General features: G+C 37.7%; 3 protein-coding genes across 3 annotated transcripts; all 3 read left to right on the forward strand.

The window, feature by feature from the left end:
• The first annotated feature begins 1549 nt into the window (after positions 1-1549).
• LOC140137293 (cysteine-rich venom protein latisemin-like) lies at positions 1550-8901 on the forward strand. Its single transcript, XM_072158936.1, has 7 exons — positions 1550-1888; positions 3406-3651; positions 5589-5698; positions 7138-7229; positions 7637-7669; positions 8238-8330; positions 8732-8901. The coding sequence occupies exons 1-7, from the start codon at positions 1586-1588 to the stop codon at positions 8899-8901; spliced, it is 1047 nt and encodes a 348-aa protein (XP_072015037.1). The 5' UTR covers positions 1550-1585.
• Positions 8902-9288: 387 nt separating this feature from the next.
• Positions 9289-14545, forward strand: LOC140138468 (uncharacterized). Its single transcript, XM_072160352.1, has 6 exons — positions 9289-9313; positions 9815-9969; positions 10695-10759; positions 12381-12562; positions 13488-13633; positions 13938-14545. Exons 1-6 carry the CDS (start codon positions 9310-9312, stop codon positions 14112-14114), a joined length of 729 nt encoding a protein of 242 aa, XP_072016453.1. The 5' UTR covers positions 9289-9309; the 3' UTR covers positions 14115-14545.
• A 4169-nt stretch (positions 14546-18714) lies between these two features.
• On the forward strand, positions 18715-19185 carry LOC140137294 (uncharacterized). Its single transcript, XM_072158937.1, has one exon. The coding sequence runs from the start codon at positions 18715-18717 to the stop codon at positions 19183-19185; it is 471 nt and encodes a 156-aa protein (XP_072015038.1).
• Positions 19186-26344: the final 7159 nt, after the last annotated feature.

The following is a 26344-nucleotide window of genomic DNA, read 5'->3' on the forward strand; positions in this document are numbered from 1 at the left end:
ATGTCAAAACTCATGCTCTCACCCAATGACCCCATATTTTTTACATTTTGCTCTCACCGAATGCCCCTTAACTGCGAAAGTGACAGCCCTACACCTATATCCATTTCATATTGAAGTGCCCCCCCCGGGCTTGGATACATGTTAATTTTAGACACTTCATGTTAAATGCGTGTTTAAAGAAGCATAGCTGTGTAAAGAAGTGCTACATATGTATGGAAGTAAAATCAATCACCTCCTCTTTTTGTCACTGCATGATCAAACAAGAGAGTATGTAATTACATCTTCTCTGATCAAACCTAAAAGAGATCTCAAGGTTTTTCTTTCCTTTTTCCGTGTTTGTGTTGTTCCATAAAGAATAAAATTAGATAAGGAAGGACGGGAAGGTTAAAAGTGTCGATTGTGTTTCTCAGTAAATAAAAAGATGAGGTAGTGTCATCGTGATAATAGTAGAAAGTAATATTTCCATGATCTCATCTTCTCGAGTTTCTCGTATAGCCTATTTTTCCTCTGCCTCCGATTTCATTACAGATGAGGTTTGGGGCAGAGCCAGGGAAGGATTATGTTTTTAGAGCTTCATCGAACTTTTAGTTTGATCCCTTACAGCATATAACCGCATCGAAACTTGTTTTTAATTTTTCAGATTTGTACACAAGAATAAATTACAGAGAATGGACTAATTGATCATTTAATTTTCAACAATTCAATACGTGTTTCGGCATTTGTTGAGTAAAGGTGGTTGTCAACACTCTATCATGGTTATTCTAGTTAACTTGGAAATGCTGAATTGGAACCTTAGAACTACACTACACCAAGAAATAAAGTATCAAACTTGTTTGTTAGCATTTTTTTTAAAGTAGTAACATTATAAATCAGATGAGTGCGGTAATTTCATTCAATAATGTTTAGGGGCCATAACATTTGTTCTGCCAAATCGACAAACCGAGTTTATACTGGAGTCCTATTACACCGAAAAAAAAACCACTTTTCACTTTCAGCACCATGAGAACAGGAAAGAGAATGAAAATCATGATTGCCAGTTTCTGATCCTTTTACACATGGTATTTATATATAGTTCATTTAGCCAGAGTAGATGTGAGCTTCTCTCATCTTCTCTGATTTTATTGTCCAGTCATCTCACTGCTTGATCGCGTCACTGCATTTACATAAAAATATGACAGACCCAGGGTCACAAAAAAGTACCAGAAAATCTGATGCGTAAACATGAAAATGGGTGGAGCTGGTATCGAAAGGTACAGTAGTACTATATGTATTTGCTTAAATGTATATAAATAATTTACCTCTATGGTTATTCTTCCGTTGGTTTAGTTATACTTCAGTTGGTTGCAATAATACCGGGCAATAATAGTACTTTGGACCAATAAATGTCGCTGTTTTTTCCAGTACAAATACATACGAGAAAGTTCATTCGTTAGTGATCGATCGCATATCGCTGTTAACGACAAGAGTATAAATAGTGTAAGCAATGTGCAAAATTATCGCGAGTGATTGATTATAAAATTGTCCAGACTTATCTAGATAGGCCAGAGTGTGCTTGTATGCATGCATGCTTTGCTTCTGAAGAAAAATGAATACATCTTCAAGAAACACACTTCTGTTTTTCCATATCTTGTTATTTTGCACCTATTTTAAATATGTGCAAATGACAGATGTTAACGGTAATGATGGCGAAAAAGTGAGAATGATTGGCAAATCCAATAAATCTTACTTCAACGTACCGGTTTCGATGCATCATGAGAGACGTAGAAGGGATCTAACTTATCCAGGTTCGGTAGTGGATTACACAGAGCAGGAGAAGATGGGTATATTGGAAAGACATCGTGAGTTACGGAGTCAAGTGGCACCAGAAGCAGCAAATATGGAATATATGGTAAGATCATCGTTTGTTTATACCACAAAAGTTTTCCTTACCGCCTCTTCTTTATTCGAAACTGCACTCCTCTTCATCTTTCATTTTGTTTTCTCTCTCCTAGACTATGCCCGGGGGGCACTCCAACTTTGGAGGTGACGCGTATGTAGGGCTGTTAAGACCCCCCTTTTCAGCATCGCTGTCACCCAAAGACCCCATATTTTTTTACGAACACATGCTCGCTCCGCGCTCTGTCACCCGAAGACCCCCTATTTTTCCATTTGATCTGTCACCCAACATGCCCAAAGACCCTTATAAGTTCAATTTGAACAGCAACTTTCATTTATCACTGATTTTGTTACTTATTTTGAAAAAAATAAAGAAATTTGAAGCCATTTAGAACTAGAAATTCGATTTTCGAGGTTTTTGTGGCGCTGTTTTGGTTCTCACCCAAAGATTCCATTTAAAAAAGGTCATGTTCTCACCCAATGACCCCATATTTTTTACATTTTGCTCTCACCGAATGCCAAAAATCATGCTCTCACCCAATGACCCCATATTTTTTACATGTTGCTCTCACCGAATGCCCCTTAGTGCGAAAGCGCTAGCCCTACACCTATATCCATATCAAATTGAAGTGCCCCCGGGAGACTATGCCATAGTCGAATTTTGATAAATAAAACATGTTATTAATCATGATGAAAGCATTCAGTTGAACTCGAAATTATACTGATATTTATTACATCAAAATACTAGTATAAAATTGTTATGAAAAAGTTTATATAATTAAATTAGTGACAGTAAAAGTAAAGTATACGTAGGCTTATATTATTGAATGCAACATCATAATGTCATTATATAAGCACTTCAATACTGAACAATTCTGATTTTAGAATCTACCCGTTTATTAATCGCATAAGTCCCAGTTAAAAAAAGATGATCAGTTGTGAAAATCTATCAATTGTGCACAAATTAATTAAATCGTAGTTTTAAGCTTAAATTCAATATCCAGAGTATGCACAATGGGCAAGTGGACTACGGGGTAGTCTCTCTCTCTCCCAGCTTATTATCTATAAGACCAACATCCAAAGTCTGCTGTTACAGCTCATTTGTTTTTTATAAAAAATTATGACTATTGTAATTTGTCGACAATCATATGGTTTTGCCGACAACAGTCTCTTTTTGCCGACAATATTTAGAATTGGGGTATCACCCCCATACCCCCCCTAGCGACGGCTCTGATTTTTGTGAGGACTTTCCTCCCTAGAAAATTGAGGCGTGTACGACCTAAAATTTCTTTTGAACGGAAAAATGGTTTATCCTTAGTGTAAGAGAGCACGAAATACTAATAGGATTAGAGTTAGGGTTAGGAATTAGGGTTAGGGTAATGGTTAGGGTTAGGGTAGGATTAGGGTTAGGGTTAGGATTAGAGTTGGGATTTGTTTGGTATTCTCTTACACGAAGGATACACCGGAAAATTGCAAAGCATTATTGGGTTGGAGAATAACACCACAGGCTCTTTGCTTTAATTTTTCTAGTATTGGGATGACGACTTGGCTACAATGGGTGAAACCTGGTCTTCAGCTTGTATATGGGAACACGACAAGGGTCGCCTGGATAACATTTCACCGTATGACTCCTTTGGACAAAATCTATGGCTTGGAACAGGAAATTTGGGCTCACCTCCAAGTGGCACCGGAGCGACCAATAATTGGTACAACGAAGAACAGGATTACGATTATAACGCTCATAGCTGCTCGGGAGTCTGTGGTCACTACACCCAAGTAAGTTATCACACATTTTTTTCTGCATTTTTATCTGTCGATATACCAAAATGACAACATTTACACATGTATGATAAGTAGGGTGGGGCGAAAAACACTTTTTTTTCGGATCGACTTGGAACTCTCAGAGAATTTCACTGGGGTACATACTAGTATTGTGCTGAAATATCAGTAAGATCGAAGCTTAGCATGTTTCACACGGGCAGTAGATTTTCACAAAATCCCTACTTTTTGCTATTTCTTACTATATAACTCTATATAGAGGAATCAGTAGAAACAATCTGGGAAATGTAGGCATTCAGATACTATCATATAACCAATATTTAACACTTTGGGTAGTTTGTTTGGACCCTCTAGAACATCGCCAAATAGCAAGTCTCCAATTGGTTATCATTATTTTTGCTAAAGACACGTTTGTAAGTTAAATATTATTGATATTTGAGTTGCTATATTAAGGGGTAGTGGTAGCATTATGGAGCATTTCCTCAGTTCTACAAATGTGGTATTGTTGCATAGATATGAACTGCAGCATTGCCAACAAGAATGTGTCTTTAAAAAAGACAAGTTCACGGATCAGGTGTATAGTACATGTACTTTGAGCTACTTTGGTCTAAAATTTAATATTCATATCTAACCTACTCTGCACTTATTCGACAATAAATAAGTGATATGAGGCTTAATAATGATACCTGCGTCTTGACTCTGGAAAACAATATTTTTAAAAACCTCATTTTGCATTTAGGTTTTTATTGCGTTGCAAAGTAGCAAAACTTTCTTTATAATTATATGGCCCAATTTATGCCTGGAAAAGGCTATCCCCTCTTACAGCCTATCAACAGGTCTGATTTCTATAATGAGGTGTCACCGGGTTTGCAAGAGATAATTAATGCCAAATCTAAACACCATGAAATTCACCACATCACGACCAAGCTCACATTGGGCGCCCCATTCCTTTTTTAAAGGAATTTTTATGTCAGGGTCATGGTCCAGCTTTTATATGAACACCAATATTATACAGGTTTATACACATGGGTTATTACAAGAGTCAATAAACATTCAATTAACTGGGTTATTACAAGAGTCAATAAACATTCAATTAACTATAGATAATGGACTTAGTTTTGTGCAATGTAATTATATTAAACTTTTTCTGAAGTAAATCGCCTGCTTCATAGTTTTCTAATTACAGATGATATGTTAATTTGTGATTAGGCCTGACCATGAAATGGTAGTTTTGATTAAGCAATCAGTTATGTGTATTGTCAGCATGTGATGGCTATAAGCCAATTACAAACATGTTTATAAAAAAGGCTAAAAAATTCCTCCACTTAACAGACTCTTTCCCGGGTGTAAGGCTAAATATTAAGTTGTCATGTGTGGCAAGATTAGATAAAGGCATACAAACTAGGGTGTGAGATATTAGGAATTATTTCCTAGCCTCTTAACCACACTGGTTAACCACATATAGCTATTCAAGACACAGGACATGTAAGGGATAAACTGTGCATATGAGATGTGGGTGCAAGTGGCATCATTTCACTGCCGTGAAAAAAAGAAAGAAAGATATATGATTTTCGGATATCCATGTTTTGACCAGAGGTCAAAAGGTCATACAACCGTGAAATTACTACAAATTAGGCGTCACACTTTAACCCCTTGTCAAGTCAAAGCTGCTCTAAAATCTTATCTGAGCCCCCCGCAGGAAAAGATCCTGGACACACCGGTGCTATTAGTGTCATAGATGTGCTAAATTAGCCTGTTAAACAAAGGTGCCAAAATCGAAATTTTGATGATTTTTACGATCCTCCGGATGAGCAATCACTGAATGGGCCTGTAACTGTGAAAGGGCGATTTGGTATTTCCCCCTTTCCTATGACTGGTGTCATTTCCACCCTGATTGTCGGTTCGCTTTAATAAATTGTTTCTTATCCTTAAAGGTTGTTTGGGCCAAGTCGATCTATCTTGGGTGTGGTCGAGCGTTTTGTTCTGACGTTAGCAATGGAACGTACAACAATGCATGGATTATGACTTGCCATTATGCTCCTGCGTAAGTAGAGTTTAAAAAAATGAGGGGGGTGAAAATGGTTCAGTTTCAGTGGATACAAAGTTGACGCAGGCCCCTGCCTACTTTTATTATCCTGGTGCGCATTTACAACGTAGGCATACTATCCGCGCATGGCAAATCATACTGCAGTTACTGTCCGTTTTCCTATACACAATACACAGTGCTCTCACCATTGACGTGTGACCTCAACAAATGATGTATGTTGGGAGAATGGACACTTGCCTAGTTAACATCACTGTGTGAAAAATAACCAGCCAATATTTTATTTATTCTCCAAAACTTCTAGCAAATATATTTCTCTAACATGACCTAAAATTACAGCTAGGTTAGATGTTCAGAAATGGTCGCACTTTTGTAAAATATGAGTGAGGGCAAGGCATAGCTAGCCAACTCCCCGTGTTAATTGAATGGAGATTTGACCGAAAATATTGGTATCGGACCGCTCACTTCTGAAGGATGCCACAAAAACGGTAAAAGCTACATTTAAATTATTCTAAATAGGTTCTAGAAAATAAAGTTTTGTAACATGTCCTAAATTTTTAGCTAATTTAGATGTTTGGAGAGGGTCGCACTTTTGTGTTTTAGGAAGGATATGTAAACGACAGATAACACCAAAAATATGAAGAAATTATTTCCAAACCGTGTTAAGTCAACAATCATTATGTTGCTCATTTTGAAGAATGCTGGTTAACAAAAAGCAGGTCTTTGTCTCATTTCGTGAACAATGGTACACATACCATTGTTTCCTTTCATTCCTTTATAATCGGTTACCCAACTGAAGCTGTAATACCAGCTTTATTGCGATGTCGCACATTGAAAACAGACACTTGTACACAACCAGAGAAGATCTGATTTAATCAGTTGAGCTGCTTCAATGAGTGTTATCTTGGTTTAATAGCTTTTAATGGGGTTTAAGTCCTGCAAAGGTCGAGATGAATTCTACTGTAGACATGACTGCATCATGTACGTGGTTACTCATGTCATAGTCAGAGTAGTGCATCTGCATCCAGGTATAATCCCAGCTTAAAATCCCCACCAGTTCCCCCACATTTCCCGGGATGCAATATTTTTTTCGTAGTTAACATTTGCATTGTGTACATAATGTACATTAACATTATGAGGCTAGATTCCACATTAGCCTAATGTCATTATTCTTTCCTTTTACTTAGGGGCTGACATTTTCTTCGGAAGGGGGGGTCCCAAAATACAGGGGGGGGTCATAGAATTTTAAGACCAAAAATAGGGGAGGGGGGTTATAATTTTTTAACACCCAAAATAGGGGGTTATAGAATTATTAAGGGCTGGCGACTCAAAATGTGCGTACAATCTATGCAACAAATTTTTGTTTCTGTTTCGTTAAGTCGGTAAAAACGCTGCCAATTGACAAATGTAAAATATTAATTTTTGTGTTTAAAATTTAGCGGAAACTATCAAGGAGTTAGACCATACGTTGCAGGACTAAGCTGTACAGAATGCGAGTCGGGTTCGGGTCAGTGCTTCGAAAACAGTTGCAGTAAGTAGTGTTTGCATGCTTCATAAATATAGTTCGGCTTTAGGGCCTATACGGTTTTAATTTTGAAAAGAAGCTCAGTTCAGCACGGAAAGTGAGCTCGGCCATGAACAGTTGACCACTTTATATTTAAAGCTAGGCTATTGAAAATTATATTGAGTGCCGTCATAATACTAAACTTAAAAGTTCTCAAAACTTTTGCAGGCTTGATACTTCTATATCGCCGGCGCAAATTGAAGGTATTGAATTTGACAAATTTTGTGTACAGTTTGCATAAATATGTTCTTCTACTTCTGGGCAACTGATTCAGTTGCCCAGAAGTCGAGGAACACATTTAGGCAAAACTGATCAAAATGAAATAGATTTCTAAATCATATTGATTGAGGTTCATTAAATTATTTACATTTCAGGAAATTGTACAAGAGACAGCGAATCATCATGTGGTAAGGATGCTCTCATTGTGATTTACTCGAAAAATTTTATGTTTTGAAAAATATTCAATGCACTGTATACATTTGGTATGCTTTCAATTATAGATATCACTTGTTCCTCCAGTTGCCAGTTGCTTAAAATAAAACAAACCCAGCATTCTGGGCTGTGTGTGTCACCCTAAACTGAAGTACCGGGTCTGAAGTTTGATAAGGACAAACATTAGTCCATCATTATGATAGCATTATGATAATTGCAGTAAACATTAGTGTTGTTTACTCAGGATTAATTCAGGATTGTTGTGAGATATGCGTACCTCTTGGTCCAAAATATGAAGAATCACGACTTGTTATTTAGACTGGTATTCTTATGGTAACAACTTTGCGGTCACAACCAGCATAGGGCGGGCCTATAGTATAGGTCCAACCAGAGAGTTGATGCCAATTATACCAAAACTCATGAATCGTTTATGACTCCCGCAGCTCGGATCTTTCCTAAATTTTAATCATACGTGTCTGCAGTAGTCCTATATCTCATCATATATCTCATCAAGTCCGCTCTTATATGTGACATTATTTACAGATTGTCGTGCTGTTTGTAGAAATTGTGGTGAGAGAGATGAGGAGAAATGCACGTGTTCCTGTCAGAAGGGATGGTACGGGTCATCTTGCTCTGGTAAGTAAAACTATTAATGCTGTCATTTCATAGCAATAAAATTTGACATCCGCCTCCGCCTTTTGATATGGTCAGTGACCAACCACTATCTCTACATGAGCCATGAACCAATAGTGGACAGAAAAAATTGTGATCGCCTGCTCCGGAGCCGAATAAAATTAAATGAAAGGTATGACGTCACGGGTGGTATACGAGTCGCCAGTGATCTTACCACAAAACTAATCAGTACAAAATGTCTGTTATGGATATACTAGCAACATTTACACTTGATAATAAATAAGAAGAAGATAAAAAACTGCTAATATTATATCAAGAATTATATTAAAACATTATTGTAAGAAATATTGAAAGTTAATAAAAAAAATAAAGAAATGAGAATCATTGTTTTGTATCCTAAACAGATGAATGCAAAGATTACCATGAATATTGTGGGGCAAATCCTGGCTGGCCCGCTTCTCTTTGCGATGATCCCGAGTATCCATATGTTCCTACCAATTGTCCACTTATGTGTGGCGTATGCGGTAAGAATAATTACATAATTATAACAATAATCTTACTACGAGTAGTATAATATAAATTCGGCATAAAATGAAAAACCGAGATTAAAAGACTAATTCGCGTTTGACGTCAGGGCAAAGGCGCGCCGTGATTGGTTGCCGATGTAAAATGTAACTCAAAATCTATGCATCGAATGTTAAAACTGCATACCAAAATGAAGCCCAATAATTATTTTCTGCGAAGCTCAGTTATTTCCAAACATTCAGAATGTTCAATTGCTTTGTATATTAAAATTGCGATATATCAGAATGTCTCAGTGCTTTCATGTTACATTTGTTTGTTTGTTTGTTTTATTTCTTCTTTAACCTGGGACACTCAATCAGTTGAAACACAATTAATCATCTGTTCTTCCTTGAGGCCCACATTTTATATTTAACCCTTTCGTTTCACTTCAGAAGCTGGAACAGGAGACGAAATTTGTATGGGTGAGTTGGTGCTGTATTGACATTATATTTTGCCATTTAGGTCAACACAAAGGAAACCTTTCTATATAGTGCTCGACCATGGTGACAAGAAATAACTTAAATGTTGTCCGTAACGCTTAGGTCCCTGAAAATCCAATGCCCCAGTCCCCAGCCCTATACAAAATGCACAAACCAGGCTAGTTTATCCTGGTTACGATGGTTATATTAATTTATAGGCTGATTACGGTTCTGCGCCTGTATTATGAGCCGCGTCCCTAAATGATGCTAATGGTTTAGCGTAAAGTGTACTGAGGGGTATGCCTGTGCATGGCGTACTATATAAATCACTATAAACCCGGGTGGGAGCTCATACTGATTGCACAGCCCGACACATTATGTGAATATAATTTTTCGGGAACAGTCGGAAATGTCGACTTGCATACTGGAATATTAATTTATAACTCTTTTTTGTGCCTTGTCCGTGAAATTCACTATACAGTTTGCTCTTTCATATACATGCAGAGAATAACAATATGACTGGCAATATGACAAAGCCGGAACCCATGAGACCCGTACGTGTCAGTGGATCTTTGAGGCTACTACAAGAGTTCCGAAATGCGTTGCTTGATCCAAGGTCTCCTGCATTTATGGAATTAGCTACTTCGTTTTCAATGGCTGTAAGTATTAATGTATCAACCAGTACCTCCCATCCGAGTCTTGTGACATCGCCACCCTCTACCACCTGTTCTCTGTAATTTGAAACAAGTAGAAGTGGGTGCTTTTTGTAGAAAGACCAAGTTGGGATATGGTCATACGACCGAATGTGATATGGTCATACGACGGAATGTTGGAGAAGACGGGAATGAATTAAGGCTGTGCATGTGAGGGTTTGGATGGGAATGAGTACTGGAGAAGACCAGCTGAAGGCAGGAATTGAGATTGTAAAGGTTGGGACCTCATTCCCGTCCCAACCTTCACAACCTCAATTCATGTATCCAGCATTCCGTTGTATGACCTTATCCCAGAGGTCTTTCTACAAGCACCCACTTCCCTGAGGATTTAACGGTCAAATCCAACTCTCAAAAATCCAAAATTATTGCTGAATGTTTGAATGTTCAATCTAATCACGTTTATAGCCAGTTTCTTTTGTTTTATACGTCTTGATCCTGTTGGTTACCCGGGTTGGCTTTATATCTTCACGCCCCTTTCTCTGGGCTTGTTCCCCCCGGGTTTTCCCCTTCGTCTCTTTGTGTTAGGGCATTCTCATGAGCATGCTGAGAGCTGCTGAGTATGTATGCCCCATTCTTAAAATAATCAGCGGGTGCATGACAGGAGTGGCATTCTAAAGTTACGCCTTAATGATAATTCAATCCGTATCTATCTGATCGATTTTCTTCCTTAGATGGACCAATTGTTGAGGCCACGGTTTGGTGCACCTTACGAGAGATGCGTAGTGGATAGGTTCAAGTAAGTTAAATAGAATTCGCCGAAGAAGTAGTAATCAGTGTAATGTAACAGGATTAATTACCATAGCGATGGGCGAGAACATTTTTTTAATATACTGATTGCCCTCCACTATAAGTAGGCGGCACTCGACTCAACACCTGTCATGTCTGTGTATGTGTGCAATCATATATTTGAATACAATACAGGTCTTTTCAAAGACAGGTGCGAGTAAAACGTACACGGACTCTGCATAATGTGAAATGTCCATAGAATTACCATACAGATCTTTATGTCTACTCTTTAATAATCAATCAAGTGGTGCGATGCTGAGTTATAGCGTACGTCCAGGGCAATACATTCAAACATTGGTTTCACCTGCGTCCCCACACTTCGTTTATCCGCGGGAAGACAATTTTGCGAAATAGGGGGTGATTTCTTTTGAAGAAATGTGATTTGCGATATAAAAAAGGGACATTTTTATAATCATTATTCGTAAAATTGTATAAAAAAAAGTGTTCATCATCCAGCTATGAAGCAAACAAAATTATCCATAAACATAAATGCTCGAAATTGTTATTTTGTGAAACAAGAAAACACAAACTTATTGACCGCGAAACCATGAATAAATATCGTTGGATTTTGTGCAGGCACTTTGCCGGTGAACTTTGTCCCCAACACACACACATTTTGTAACAGAAAATACCATCAGCGGTGTGGGCCCACTTCCGTGTACGCCATAAACTGCACCAAATTGGCAGACCGCTGAAGAACCTTGCTGAAAACTATAGTGAAATCCAGGTATATTCCCGGGACCGTCATAATCGAGTTCGGGTAATGCACTATAGTTCACGCTCACGCGTTTTCGATCAAATGTATTGGCTTCATTGGATCTTTAAAGATATTTTTTCATGCATATCACAATAAGCTATATTATGATTAACCAATGCACCCTCCTCCATTTTCCAACTACTTCCTGACCAGCTTCAGACTGACCAGGTGGTGGCCGCATTGCATTCTCTAAATTCAGTAAATTTTCATCGTCAACCGTGTAATTGAATGGGATTATTTTGACATTTTAAAACGCTTGAAATATCACAAACAAATAGGCCTATGTTGATAAATAATATAAATACAAGCCAAAACCGTTGGGGTTCGATAATGAACCGCACAAAACTAACCGACTATATTGGAAAATGCCATACGGCCGGGCGGTTTCACAAGTTGCCGGCTCGATCATGTCATCCGCCGCCTGAGACTGACCCTCGTCTTCGCCGCTCAGTTAGATCACACGACCTTGCAGTTCAAATCCCAAGATCCAATCTTGTTAGTCATGTGCGGTCCTTCATTCCATCTGCGGCCCGCACGTGGAATGCTCTCCCGCCTCACATTCCAGGATTTCTGAAACGGACCCGCTTCAAAAAGGAGGTCAAAAAGCGTCAGCTTTATCATAATGATAACATCTGTTAATGCCTTGATATGTCTTGACATAAAAAAAACACCTTTATCATTCCTTATCTTCAGGATTTAAAAAAAAAATTATACACATTATAATCTTAATATAATCAATCATTTCTTGTCCTTTCTTTCTTTATATTTGAATAAAAATTTCTTTTTTTTTTCTTCGAATAAATTTATATTGCAGGAGAGGCAGTGTTTTAACAGATTACAGCGTATATTTCCGGGACAATCCCGGATCCATGAGTGAAGATCCTCAGGTCATACAAAGAGAGATTAGTAACATGGTAACCAACGAAGTCCAACGAGCAGTCCGTAATGGCACTCTCGGATCCTTTAGAGTTGATCCTCAATCAGTGTATGTCGGAGGTAAGAACTGTGGGGTGGGTGTGCAGGGGAGGGTGGGTGCTGCCTGGTGGGTGTTCGTGAATACTTGACTTGTATAGTAGGAAGTGTAGCCCTGTAAATGTTTAGGTCACGATGTGTGTGGATATCTGCAACATGGAAAGCATTCATCAGTGTTCATTGCAATATCATGAATCTTACACGGTTGTTTGAATGCATGTAAAACTACGTCGTTTTTAAGAAAAGGCGAACACTGATGGCGCTATTTATCTTAAATCGTGTTTTCATCTTTACAAGGCGTAAACACTGGTTTAATTTTAATGGCATTAAAACATCAGAAAAATAGTAACAAATATCAAAGGAAATTTCCAAAAAACAGATATACATTTTATAGAATACAAATTACAACAAAAAAGCAGAAAAAGATGAATAAAGTGATAAAGAAATGAAAAATCTATGTTACAAATGGCTAAAAATATATGTATATATTATCTGTGTGATACCTGTTGGTATTGTTCAGGTCTAGAATTGAACATTATTGGTTAGAAAACTTAATAAAATCATCACATCAAACTTACATACCCATGCCATAAATTTGCGATATATGCTGAATTCGGTCACATGAGTAAGATTTAGAGGATTAAGACGAAGTTCCCGGGTTTATTGTGCACCTGAATTTATACAACCATATAGTATTACCGTATAATTATGTATTGTTAACCGACTTTTTATTGAATGAACAAATAAAAAATTTCGATAAGCAACAAATTCCAGGATAATTTGAGTAAAGTGAGCTTCGAACCCATGTAGTCAAGGAGGGCCATAGTGATTTAACCGTCCAATATCTTAGAGTCTCCGGTAGAAGATCATGCTCTACTGTGTGTTTTACTGCTTAACACTTAACACCTGTTCCTGATATTGACGTTCATTGTATTTTCTTCTATTTCAGTACCTCGTGTATTCAAGCAAACACGTGTTTTGCAGGAATTCAGAGGCAGTTTTATTGGTGAGGTTGATATAATTATCCCTCATGGTCCTCCCACCAGAGGTTGGAAAATAAACCTGAAATTTCCACGCAATGTTTATCGAATTAAGGTCAGTCTTACGTTGTTTCTTAAACAGTAACTGTTGTTCCTTGCGGAAATACATTTATGAAGTTCGTGCTTACATTTTGAATGTCCCGCTGTTGAAAAAGATGATTTTCGATGGTGTACCGTACAATATTAGATATATTGTTTAAAAATTAGTTATTACATATATAAATAATTATGTTTCAAAGATTTAATTTAATTTTAAAATAATATTAATAACTTAAAAATTGTGTCATGTAGATATTATTTTTACTATAATAAATATTGCCATAATCATTTTATTATCATTTTGTCCAATCATTTCTCAGACCTGCAATGGTGAAGTAGTGAGCAAGGAACAGAAAGGAAAGCTATATCGCCTACGTAATCACCCATGGAATGGAGAGATGACTCAGGGAACCAAACTCAACCTTTGGTTTTGGGCGGATACATTTAAAAAAGCTAAAGGCTTAAAAGCCGATGTCATATTCACACCAATTTACTAGTTCGGTTAACCCCATGAGAACTACCTGCCGATTGGCCAAAAAGAAGTTTTCATTATCAATTGGTCCAATCAGCAACATTGTTAGAATAATTTCACCACAAAATTGGGGTGAATTATTTGCAAAGCTCCATTCTGATTAGTGATTAAAGTGAGGATATCACGTAAACCAATCAGAGACAATATTAGATCGGCAGGTAGTGTTCAGGGAGCTAAAACCAGATGATTCCAACTGATTTTATTAATCAAAATATCAGTGTGGCTGTGGGAAATAATAAAATAAACCTGTGTTTTATCATTTATAGCAGACAAAAAAATTTCGAAGCTGAAGTAATTCTATATCATTATAGTGTACTGCCGCCAAAAAAACAATCCGGACGATTGAAACAAAGTATGCCTTTTTACATGTTCTAGCGGTGGATTTTCCCCATTCATTTCCCAGGCACCTGTGGAAATTAATAAATTTTGTTTAACTCTTCGCTCAGACTACTAGAGTCCCCCCGTTTCGAAATTTCCAAGTTCAGAAACTTTTATAAGGATATATTTCCAAATTGTAACATTTAAGCAAAACATTTTCTACACACAGGCACATGTATTTAGGATCTGGTCTTTTTAGGTGGATAGTATATTATAATAAAGTCTAAGCTCAAAGGTCGCGCAGGTCGGACACTTTGATAGAAGACTTAAATACTTACCTATCCATAATCCTAAGCCTTAGTCTAACCCTAGTTACAACCCTAACCTAACCTAACCTTACTCATGAATATCCTAACCAGAAACCTTTCAAAAACAGGAAGGTTCAGTAAGCATGTATAACAGCCGGACATAATAATATCAATTTTGTGGTGACAATATTATAGCCGTGTGGCAAAACGCTTGTTCTGTCGACAATATAGAGTCCGGGATAGAGTCTATGTTGATCTTAATAAGCCTCTTGATATTGTGTTTTTATATCATAGTGCCTACTAATTTTATACTATTTTTTATATGATAACATTAAAATACGAGTGTATGAAAAATTCAAAGATTGAGAAATCGTGTTTATTTCTTCACGTGCGCGGTCTTTTAAAAGTACAATAGCAACACAACCAACTGAGATAATACCGATTGTCTCCGACGACAACAACAACATAACATTAACACCATCAACAACAGCTGCATGACCACCCTCATCAGATCATTGCTGGAGTACGCTGCTAGTGTGTGAGATACTCCAATCCAATCCAATCCAACAACCAGCTTAATAGAGTACAACGTCAAGCAGCACGTTTCTGTAAAAATAACTACAGCAGAGAGGAGGGTACTGTTACAAAAATCTTGGCTGAACTAGAGTGGCAACCATTAGAGACCCGACGAAAGATCAAGAACGTATCCATGCTTTACAAGATCCGGCATGGGCTAGTCGTCATTTCATTGCGGAGTCACCTTGTTCACGAAACCAGGGGACACAACAAACAGTTTCGCCAGATCCGTTACAAAACCAGACGCTATGCGGATACATTTTTTCCATCTACCATCCCTATATGGAACAACTTGTCTGCAGCAACTGTAAATGCCACTACCATTGAAGCCTTCAGGAATCAAGTCAACAAAGAATTATGCAACTAACAAAATTTTCAATTTAACCTGCACGTCCATCCAAGTCATGCTCTTTATTCAAGGTTGGCGATGTTGCCTCTACAAGAGGAGATTCTGCTGACGACGACAGATACAGATACAGATACAGAGACCGTAGTCATGGTAGTGCAAAATTGCATTCAAATTAAGTGCTACAAGAAACTGTTTTAAATGCACTTCATTTTATACATTTTATACATGTAGAGTCCACGAATGAAAATTCGGCGAGATATAAAGATAAAAATCTTATGGGTTTACGTTTTAAAATCCTATTATTATATTGTAACAAGTGTGATGATATCAAGCAAAATGCACAAATCAAAATGAAACAAACTGGCAATTACATAATACAAGAAACAAAAATGGTTGGGTGAGTAGCTCAGGACAAAAAGAAGAAAAAACTAAATTGTTCTGAACTACACACTTACAAACATGATAAAATAAAAATTCCTTTAAAAAGGAACAGGGCGAGCAAATGAGGAAGTGTCAAGATAAAGGTGTAGTAATTTTATTGTTTGAACTGTTTCTATAATTCGCATCGATCATAATGATCTTGCAATGAGACTGTACAGTGTATGGACGGTTTTTATAATACACACAATTATTTCTTTGCATTGTATTATTTTTATCAATAATCAATGAACCAATATGACTGACTCGAAAGTGCTCATTAATATTCAATAACATTTTTATTTAATAGAATACTGGTTTCAAACTTGGTCAAAGTGTTCCTAATGACTTCCAGATAATTAATTAGTTAGCTGCTCTACTTTGCATAATTAATTTTTCTATTTAAAAGCTGACAGGGTAGTATTTGCACTTATTGAGAACATTTCATTAGTTTCCGCTGAATGTTAAATGCTATAATAATGCGCATAATTATGCCCCCATCATCATGATTAATGTTTACATGATAGGCCTACGTCTGTTTTACATGTCAATGTCGTTCCGCGGTTATTCGTTAAAACGAAAATAATTGCACCTAGGCCTAGATAAAAACATTTCTTCTTTATCGATGAATGAAGAAATGAAAAAAATTATCGAAGAAATGAAAAAAAAAACCAAAACAAACAATCTTATTAGAGATGAATTCAAAAGTTCAAAACATTACATGATGTTCCGAAAGTCATAACAGAAGAAGATCAAAAGAAGGTTGATTAATACGGTTGTGGTTATGCCAATAATGGCCCAGAACACCTTAAGATCTACGCATGACGACATCATAAACTTTTTTTTTATTGTCATTGCATGCTGTAGGCCTATTTAACTATTCTACTGCTAGCAACATTTGGCATTTATTGAACATTGACTTCAACGTGTACAGCTGTATACCACCACACCATGTTCAACCAAGTTAGCAGATAAAGGGCAACCAGTTATTGACTTTTCTCCTGGTAAATTGGTCAATAAGCAAACATTCTTGGTCTGAGCAATCCGACAGCCTCGCCTCATGTTGACATAAATTAATTGACTGTAGTATCATGAACAGATTCTATACGCTATAGCAGAACAACAAGCACATACAGGCAAGTATTTTACCAGTATCAATAAAACTATAATGAGGCTATTAATGTAGCGCAACTGTAAGTACAATCTGGCAATACCGCTAAATCTTAAAGAAATGAAAAATATATGTTGCAATTTTCGGATTTGCATAAAAGTAATTCTAGTTCATCCAAGTTGTAAAACAATTATTTCTTTTATATAAAACACATTCCTTGGTAAGACAACTTTATAGCGCTGTTTGAATATCAACATGAAGTAGTAATGACAAATTTAAATCTACACTATCGCCTCTGTAGTTTCCTGATTACATAGACAGCACGATTATTTTATTTTTATTCTGCAACGCTGTGAGGAAATAAGTAAGCCAAAACCCATCGCATTTTTCGCCCAAAAAGGCGATTGACCAAGCAAAACAGGACAAAACATCCATTGTACTTGGTCAGACCTTGTTGATGACATAGGCAAAATGTGAGAAAAATAAATCAACACAATATAGTCCAGGAGCCAAAGGCGAACAAAATACCAAAAAGGGTGTTATAGGCCAAGAGCTGGGAATAAAAGTTAGACACTGAAAATGTCAAATTTGTTGTTGAGTCCATTTGGTTGAACAGTTCCCAGTTTGAAAATGAGTTTATGTGCAGCAGCAATGCGATCTTGATTGTTGCCTCTGGTGTGAATGATTGCCCGTGGAAATATGACACTGCACGTTTTCAGGACATAATTAAGAGCATTGGCTTACATCAGTATGTTATTGGGCCTACCCATAGAAGTGGCCATAGATTGGATCTGATATTAGCCCGTCCTGAGCAGAAATTGATACAAAATTGTGTTGTGGGTGCCAGACTCTCGGATCATCATTTTGTGTGTTGTGATCTCCTACAGAAGAAACCGGAGTTACTCAAGGAAGATATTGTTATAAGAAACATTAGGAAAATCAATTCTCAAGAGTTTCAGAAAGATTTGAAGTTACTGTTTGACAACATTGTGGATCTGGAAAATGTTGAATATCTTACAGAAAGTTTTGAACAGTCAATAATTAACACCTTAGATATTCATGCTCCTCTTTGCAAAAGATCACAGAATGTCAGAGTCGGACAACCATGGTACAATTCAGATATTCATGAGGCCCGTAGAATAAGACGTAAACATGAAAAGATGTGGCGAAAGACTGGTTTAGAGGTTTACCATAACATATATATTGAACAGAACCAAGTTGTTAATAGTAAAATAGAAGCAGCTAAAAAATGCCATGTTAAAGAAAAGCTCCAATCAACAACTGACTATTTTTAGAGTTGTTAATGGACTCTTAAATAAGTGTAGTACAGTTTTACCAGCACATGAGTGTGCTAAGAAGTTATGTAATGACTTTACTAATTACTTTCAAGAGAAGGTTGACAAAATTTATTGTGGGCTTAAAAGTGAACAATATTGTGTTGTTAATACTGATGTGCACAAATCTGCAATATGTAGATTATCTAAATATGATCTTGTGTCTGAAGAGGATGAGTTGTGCTTTAGACCCAGTACCAACATGGATGCTGAAAAGCAATCTTCAACCTGTTGTGCCTATAATAACAAATATCATCAACAAGTCCATTTCTACTGGTGTTTTCCCTGATACTTTGAAGCATGCTGTTTTGAATCCTCTTATTAAAAAGCAATCTCTTAACCCAGATGAACTCAAGAACTATCGTCCCGTGGCTAACATCAAGTTTTTATCTAAGTTGATTGAGAAGCGTGTGGTTAATAATATCAGTACTCATATGCTCAAATTTAACCTTGGTGATGAATTTCAATCAGCATATTGCGCTTCACGAAGTACGGAGACAGCACTTCTCAAAGTGAAAGATGAAATCATGAGATTTATTCACAACCAAAGAGGTGTTTTCCTTGTAATGTTAGATTTAAGTGCCGCCTCCTTTTTAACAGGTTGGAGAGCGAGATTGGACTAACAGGAATAGCATTGAAGTGGTTTAAATCTTATTTCACAGGTCGAACAACGCGTGTTTTGATAAATGGAGAATATTCTGCTGTTTGTCACATGGAATATGAGCTCCCGCAAGGCTCGATTGTTGGACCTAAATCATTCACAATATACACCATTCCCATTGGCAGAATCATCAAAACTCACAATTTATCTTATCATATATATGCTGATGGCATTCAAATTTGGACCAGCTTTATTCCTTCGGATTTAACATCTATTCAGTCAGCCCTGGCGGTACTTGAACAGTGTATCAGTGAAGTTAGAACTTGGATGGCCGAAAATATGTTAAAACTGAATAGTGATAAAACTGAATTTTGTGTTGCAACTTCTCCCCCATTTTAAGAAATCTATGCCTGCAGTTCATCTTCAGATTGGTAGTGATATCATTTCTCCATCCAAGACAATCCGTAACCTTGGTATAATTTTTGATGATGTGATGTCAATGTCTGAACATGTAACATCTTTGTCATGTAGTGTGAATTAGCACTTACGTAATATCACTCGTATTCGCCGGTTCATGGACTTGGAAACATCCAGCAATATTGTTCGTTCACTTGTTTTATCTAGGTTGGACTATGGAAACGCTCTTTTGTTTGGAATACACATCTCGCAGATTAACAGAATACAAAGACTTCAAAATTGTTTTTTTGTGCTAGAAAACGCGATCATGCCACACCATATTTACAAAAACTTCACTGGCTTCCAGTAAAGGACCGTATCATTTTCAAAATATTGCTCTATGATTTCAAAAGCTTGAATGGACTGGCACCAGATTATTTATCATCTTGTCTCACATTGTACAGTCAATCTCGTTCTGGACTTCGCTCATCATCAGATATCACACGTCTCGCAGAGCCCACATTTTCACACAAATCTCTCAACTCTGCCGCCGATAAATGTTTTTCGCTCGCAGCACCAGGTTTATGGAATAAATTACCCATCAGTAACCGTACTTCCAGCTCATTACACAGTTTTAAAAAAGGTCTCAAAACACATCTCTTTCAATAGTAACCTTTTCACACAAATTGTTGTTTATTTCTTTTGCTTGTAAATATTGTGTTGTTGTTGTTGTTGTATTTTTATGCGCTGTGGTCTAAATGAAATGGCGCAATATAAAAGCCCAGTGTATGTATGTATGTACGACGTATGTATGGCGTGAATGGCACCCGTAACTCTGATGTGATGTCATTGATGGTACATGCGTTGGCTGGATTGAAGTGACGGGCCACCGGAAAACCGTCCAAATTGCACCTTATTGAACGCAAATGTCCAGTGAACCGGTCGGCCAACATCCGTAAAGTCTCACCAACGTAAAGAATATTGCAGCGGGTGCAGATAATCACATAGACAACGTTCGTAGATGTACAGGTGAATTGATCCTTGATATCAAAGTGTCCCGATGGACCATTAATACGGAGATTGGCCTCGTTGGATACGTAAGGGCAAGTATTGCAAAGTTTACGAGCACAACTGTATGTTCCAGCTTTGGCATCGTTCTCCACCGGTTCAAAAGACGATCCTGAACTTGGCCATGGCCACCTTTGGCAAAACACGCTTTGCTAGCCATATAAAATTTATCAGCAAATGTCTTCATCGTCAGATAATTCCTAATGGATTTCGCTTAAAGTTCAACGCTAATGTAACTCATGAGTCAATGTATCTACGCCGAAGCAGCATTGCTGTTAGCCAATGATCACGTAAACTCATGCATTCCGCATTATCTACTATGACTGACAAGAAAACTCACAAATGAGAAACCTTGGATCTGAGTTAACCACACAACTGTCGGACACCAAGCATGCTCGCCATCTCATCCACCTCGCCAACAGTCAACTGTTTCAGTTTGTTTCACAGCTAGATCAAAGGCGACAAGCTTAAACGCTTGGATTCCACCAGTCTTGTAAACCAACGTAAGGCTTCAAATGCACATCACAAACTTATAGTTACCATACCACCTAATCTCGCCCTCACAGAGGATGAACGCAGTGTTTTAAGCAATTAAGGTTTCAACTTTGTTCCTTTGGATTATTCTACTAAGGAATTTGACATTCGCCAGGACGTTGATGATGTGTTTTTTTATCATAGACTCCGTCTTAAATACACTTCCAAGATGAATCTCCTAATGACAACAGCGATCCTGATCCGTTTGAAAACCTACAACCCAAACGTTCCACCTGGATACCTCCCTCCGGAGAAAACAAGATCATTGACAAAGTTATTAATAGATGTCGCGATGAACTAGAACCTCTACTTGAAGTCTAAGGCTACTTACAAACCCAACATGAGCCATAATGAACTATCTGCTAACAAGGCCAACCGCGACATAATCATTAAAAGTGCCGACAAAGGTGGGGCTATAGTTGTTTGGGACAGAAATTTATATACGGAGGAAGCTACCAGGCAACTATCTGATGTTGGCACTTACAACAAACTTAATGCAGATCCTACCTCTGCCAGTCAAGATGTCGTTAGTAGAAAAGTCAAAGATCTCATCAAACAGAAGCAACTTCCCCGCGCATCTGCCAAAAGCCTCATCCACCCATGTCCGCAGATCGCTAACTTTTATATCCTACCCTGTATCTTCGCACTCTTGTCCAACAGTCCAAATTGCTACTTACCTTGACTCCGTTCTCACGCCTCTTGTCCAACAGCTCCCCACATATGTGCAAGACTCTTCCCACGCTCTCTGCCTCCTGAAATACTTCAGGTTCAACCAACCCGGCGATAAATATCTCTTCACGATGGATATTTCATCCCTCTATACCTGCCTTCCTCATAAGCTGTGCATGGAAGCCCTCTCATTCTATCTGAACCAGTGTAACGACCAATTTGTGTCCACCGACACTCTACTCAAATTGTGCGAATTGGTCCTGACCACCAACGATTTTCAGTTTAACGGCGACAGACAACGCAAAGGGATAGCCATGGATTCCCGTCTTGAATCAGGCGTTGCATGCCTCAGCATGGGTTACATTGAGAGAAGCATACTTGACCTATGTAGAGAATCCACCCCATCCTTTAAGAGATATATTGACGATATTCTAGGTATTTTTGTCGGTGACCGCCAGGACCTCGAGTCATTCATGAAATATCCAGCAGCAGTATCTCTTTCCTGGACTTGCAACTTTTTATTCAAGAGGACAGTATCCACACCACGATCCAATTTAAACAGACTGACTCCCACAATTTTCTCCGCTTTGAATCCAGCCATCCACCAGCATGCATGAAATCCATTCCTTACAGCCAACTGCTCAGAGCGAAACGCACATGTAGTCAAGAAGAAGACTTCAAAGACGTTGCTGGAGAAATGATTGGATTCTTCAATGACCGCAGCTATCCAGATAATATCACCAAGTCTGCCCTGACGCGCGTCAATAAAGTCCAACGCGATGAGGCTCTTCAACCATCCAGCCGCGATAAACCCAATCGGACTCCATAATTTTGCGCTCACCTATCACCCTCACAATGTCCCATCCGGAACATCATATTCAAGAACTATAAGACTCTTCAACATGATCCATCCACTCGGTACGTTTTCACAGACCCTCCCGTTACAGCTTTTAGAAAGGATCGAAACCTCTCCAACCACCTTGTTCGCGCATCCCATCCTCATACTTTGGACCAGAACGATGCCAAAGCTAGAACATACAGTTGTGCTCGTAAACGTTGCAATACTTGCCCTTACGTATCCAACGAGGCCAATCTCCGTATTAATGGTCCATCCGGGCACTTCACCTGAACCTCTACGAACGTTGTCTATGTGATTATCTGCACCCGCTGCAATATTCTTTACGTTGGTGAGACTTTACGGAGGTTGGCCGACCGGTTCAATGAACATTTGCGTTCAATAAGGTGCAATTTGGACGGTTTTCCAGTGGCCCGTCACTTCAATCCACCCAACGCATGTACCATCAATGACATCAGAGTTACCGGTGCCATTCACACCAGAGGCAACAATCAAGATCGCATTGCTGTTGAACATAAACTCATTTTCAAACTGGGAACTGTTCAACCAAATGGACTCAACAAATTTGACATTTTCAGTGTCTAACTTTTATTCCCAGCTCTTGGACTATAACACCCTTTTGGGTATTTTGTTCGCCTTTGGCTCCTAGACTATATTGTGTTGATTTATTTTTCTCACATTTTGCCTAAGTCATCAAAAAGGTCCGACCAAGTACTTTTAATTCTTTTTTCCCTGTTTTGCTTGGTCAATGGCCTTTTTTTTATCATGTTTGTAAGTGTGTAGTTCAGAACATTTTTTTTCTTATTGTTCTGAGTTACTCACCCAACCATTTTTGTTATTTTGTATTATGTAGGCCTAATTGCCAGTTTGTTTCATTTAGATTTGTGCATTTTGCTTGGTATCATCACACTTGTTAAAGGGTTTTACCCCGGGGGTTTTACACCCGAAACGATGTGTCTCTTAAATTGTATTCAATTTTGCACTGCGCCTATAATTTTCTCAACTTCGACCATATTTTATCCAGTGCTACGCATGTATTTAATTATACAGCAGAATTTGAAATATGTATTTATCTTTTAATATGGAATTGGAGAATCATTATACCGGTATCATGATAAAACAGTAAGAATTATTTTGTATTGCTATGTAATCGATGCATTCTTTTGATTTCAAGAAGGAAATCTTGATAAACTTGATGCTATCATTGATTTACATGAACAGCTCTCTTCCCTAGTAAAAGTGGCACAATTGTGATTTTACCCTTTATCTTGAGATTAAAACAAGCAACATATCTCGAGATTAAAACAAGCAAATTGAACAGATCAAACGGCATTTGAGAGCTAAGACTGCGCCCTTGACGTTGATTTAAGCATCATGTCACAACAGTATTTTCTAATTGCCAAAGACGGCGCTTTTTACTTGCACAATTTTTTGAGACAGGCTGTATATACGAAAATTCGAGTATCTGCTTTTTATGGTTAGTTTGAATTATGATTTAGTGAATCACTAAAGGTGTTGTTATTGTTGTTGTGCTATCCACGTGGCCTAAAACTAAAGCTAGCTATGTTAATGTTTTGAGTTTATATTGATTCCTTCTAAAACAGACATGTCATAAGCAACAATAATTCTCCGATTCTCCTATCTGATGTAATCTATAAACATATTATATAGTATTCACACGGGATCCGTATTGATTTGCAACCCTGAGGTCCATTTCATTTAACTTTACGAAACTTCGGAAGTCTCAAAATCGTTCGTAACTTGCAAAATCCGATGAGAGTTACAACGAAGCTTAATTCGTAAACTTGAGCTAAGTGAAATGAACCCCTCCCTGATAGCAAGTGTCAGCTAGTGTCTGCGCGGCACTTGGATCCGCATCTGGGAAATGAACAACATATTCGTTTGACGAAGAGCGCATAACCGTCACGAAAGTTCTGATTAGTAGCTGCATACAGCACACTGTTAATGGAACTATTAGTGTGTGCCGAGGTATTGGCGAGAAGCCAAAATAATTTTGGCCAACTATCAGAAACGTCAAAGAAAATCGCAACTCCATAAAACGTCCACATCAGAAAAAATGTCACAAATATAGTCGCCACGGACTTCAGCAATCGCATATCACTGCGTTTAATAGGAGTTGCACATTGGTTTTGTAATCGTCTTTTACTTTCTCGAGCAAACCAGAATATGCGAAAGTAGCAGAAGCCGGTTACGCCTATAGGAAGAAACAATCCGAGTAATATTATAGATCTATTATATATAGTTCGTCGTCTGATCGTATGTGCAAAAATACGCCTTTTCGTTATATATGTGCCTTCCAGGCCCCAAAATCATCGGCAGATCCATTATGAAACAACAAAGCCACATTGAAGCAAGCATAAAGGGAACTGTTTTCTTGTTATATATCTTGTGGTAGTGGATATGGTGACATATTGCCACATACCTGTTTAGTGAAATCGCTGACAGGCTCAATATCGAACACGTACAACTCATGAAGCAAATAGCAGCTAACGTTTCACATACTTCTGGATAATTTTTGTAAAGTGATACATTAAAAACCGCCATTAGGGAAAAAGGGTTGGTTATCGCAGAAATGGATAAATCAGCTACTGCCAAATTGCCAACAAACACATTACCTAATATTCGGAGTTTCTCATGCGTAAAAAGAGCACCGATGACAAGAACATTGCCAAGAGTGCCCAAAATGGACGTAGTCACTGTCACAAATAAAAAGAATATTATCACGAAGTCAAGTTCAGATGTCATAGTTGCTTCAGTCACGGCTTCAGTAGACATGTTACTTTCCATCATGTCAAGCACTTTGAGCCTAGTTAAAGAATTGAGTTCTATGACGAAAGAGAGAATGATGTTTAGACATACCATAAGGTTTTGCGGCTATACGAATACGATGTAGTGCTAGTCGTTCAATGTGCCTCACTACTAATGTCATCATTTATATCAGAGGTCGGTTTTGGTAGGGAGATTTGATTGACGCAAAATGTTTGACAGACAATGAAACATTAATTCATTCATCCAGGTAAAATAAATATTTAATTGGAATATAATCTAATCATCAGACGGCCTGAAGATGCACCTAGAATAAGGTGTGATACCGTAGCCTCTCAAAATTAAAGTGAGGTCAGTTGATTAGATTATATTCCAATTTAATATACAATGAAACAGTTATTTCGTCATAAAATCACGGACATATGAGTGATTTTTTTGTTATTAGATGTACTTGCAACTGTAATGCTGAACAGGTAATTCAATTGATCTGCACAAATTTAATAATTATTTTTGTCCAAGTGCAATTTTATGCGTCATAGAAGGCATTATTAAATAAACAAAACCATAATAATGCACAATTGCACATCCTTTCTTGTGCAAAATGTTTTGTATTAAATGTTGATTTCTAAAGGAACAACATGAACAATGCAAGACTTCAGATCTGTAAATCGATTGACCTGAGCTCCTGAGGATATGATTTTGTAAAGTTGTAAAATAAATATTAAAGCAGTTCATCTAATTTGTTCGAACAAAAAATTGAAAGAGATAATCATAGAACCCCTTATTCAAAAAAGCAATTTATCACGCACGTTATTGTTTAACGAAATACGCATTTCCCAGCAAACACTAACCATTTTATAGAACAATGACG

Source organism: Amphiura filiformis, chromosome 17 (genome assembly GCF_039555335.1).
Source record: "Amphiura filiformis chromosome 17, Afil_fr2py, whole genome shotgun sequence".
Classification (NCBI taxonomy): Eukaryota; Metazoa; Echinodermata; class Ophiuroidea; order Amphilepidida; family Amphiuridae; genus Amphiura; species Amphiura filiformis.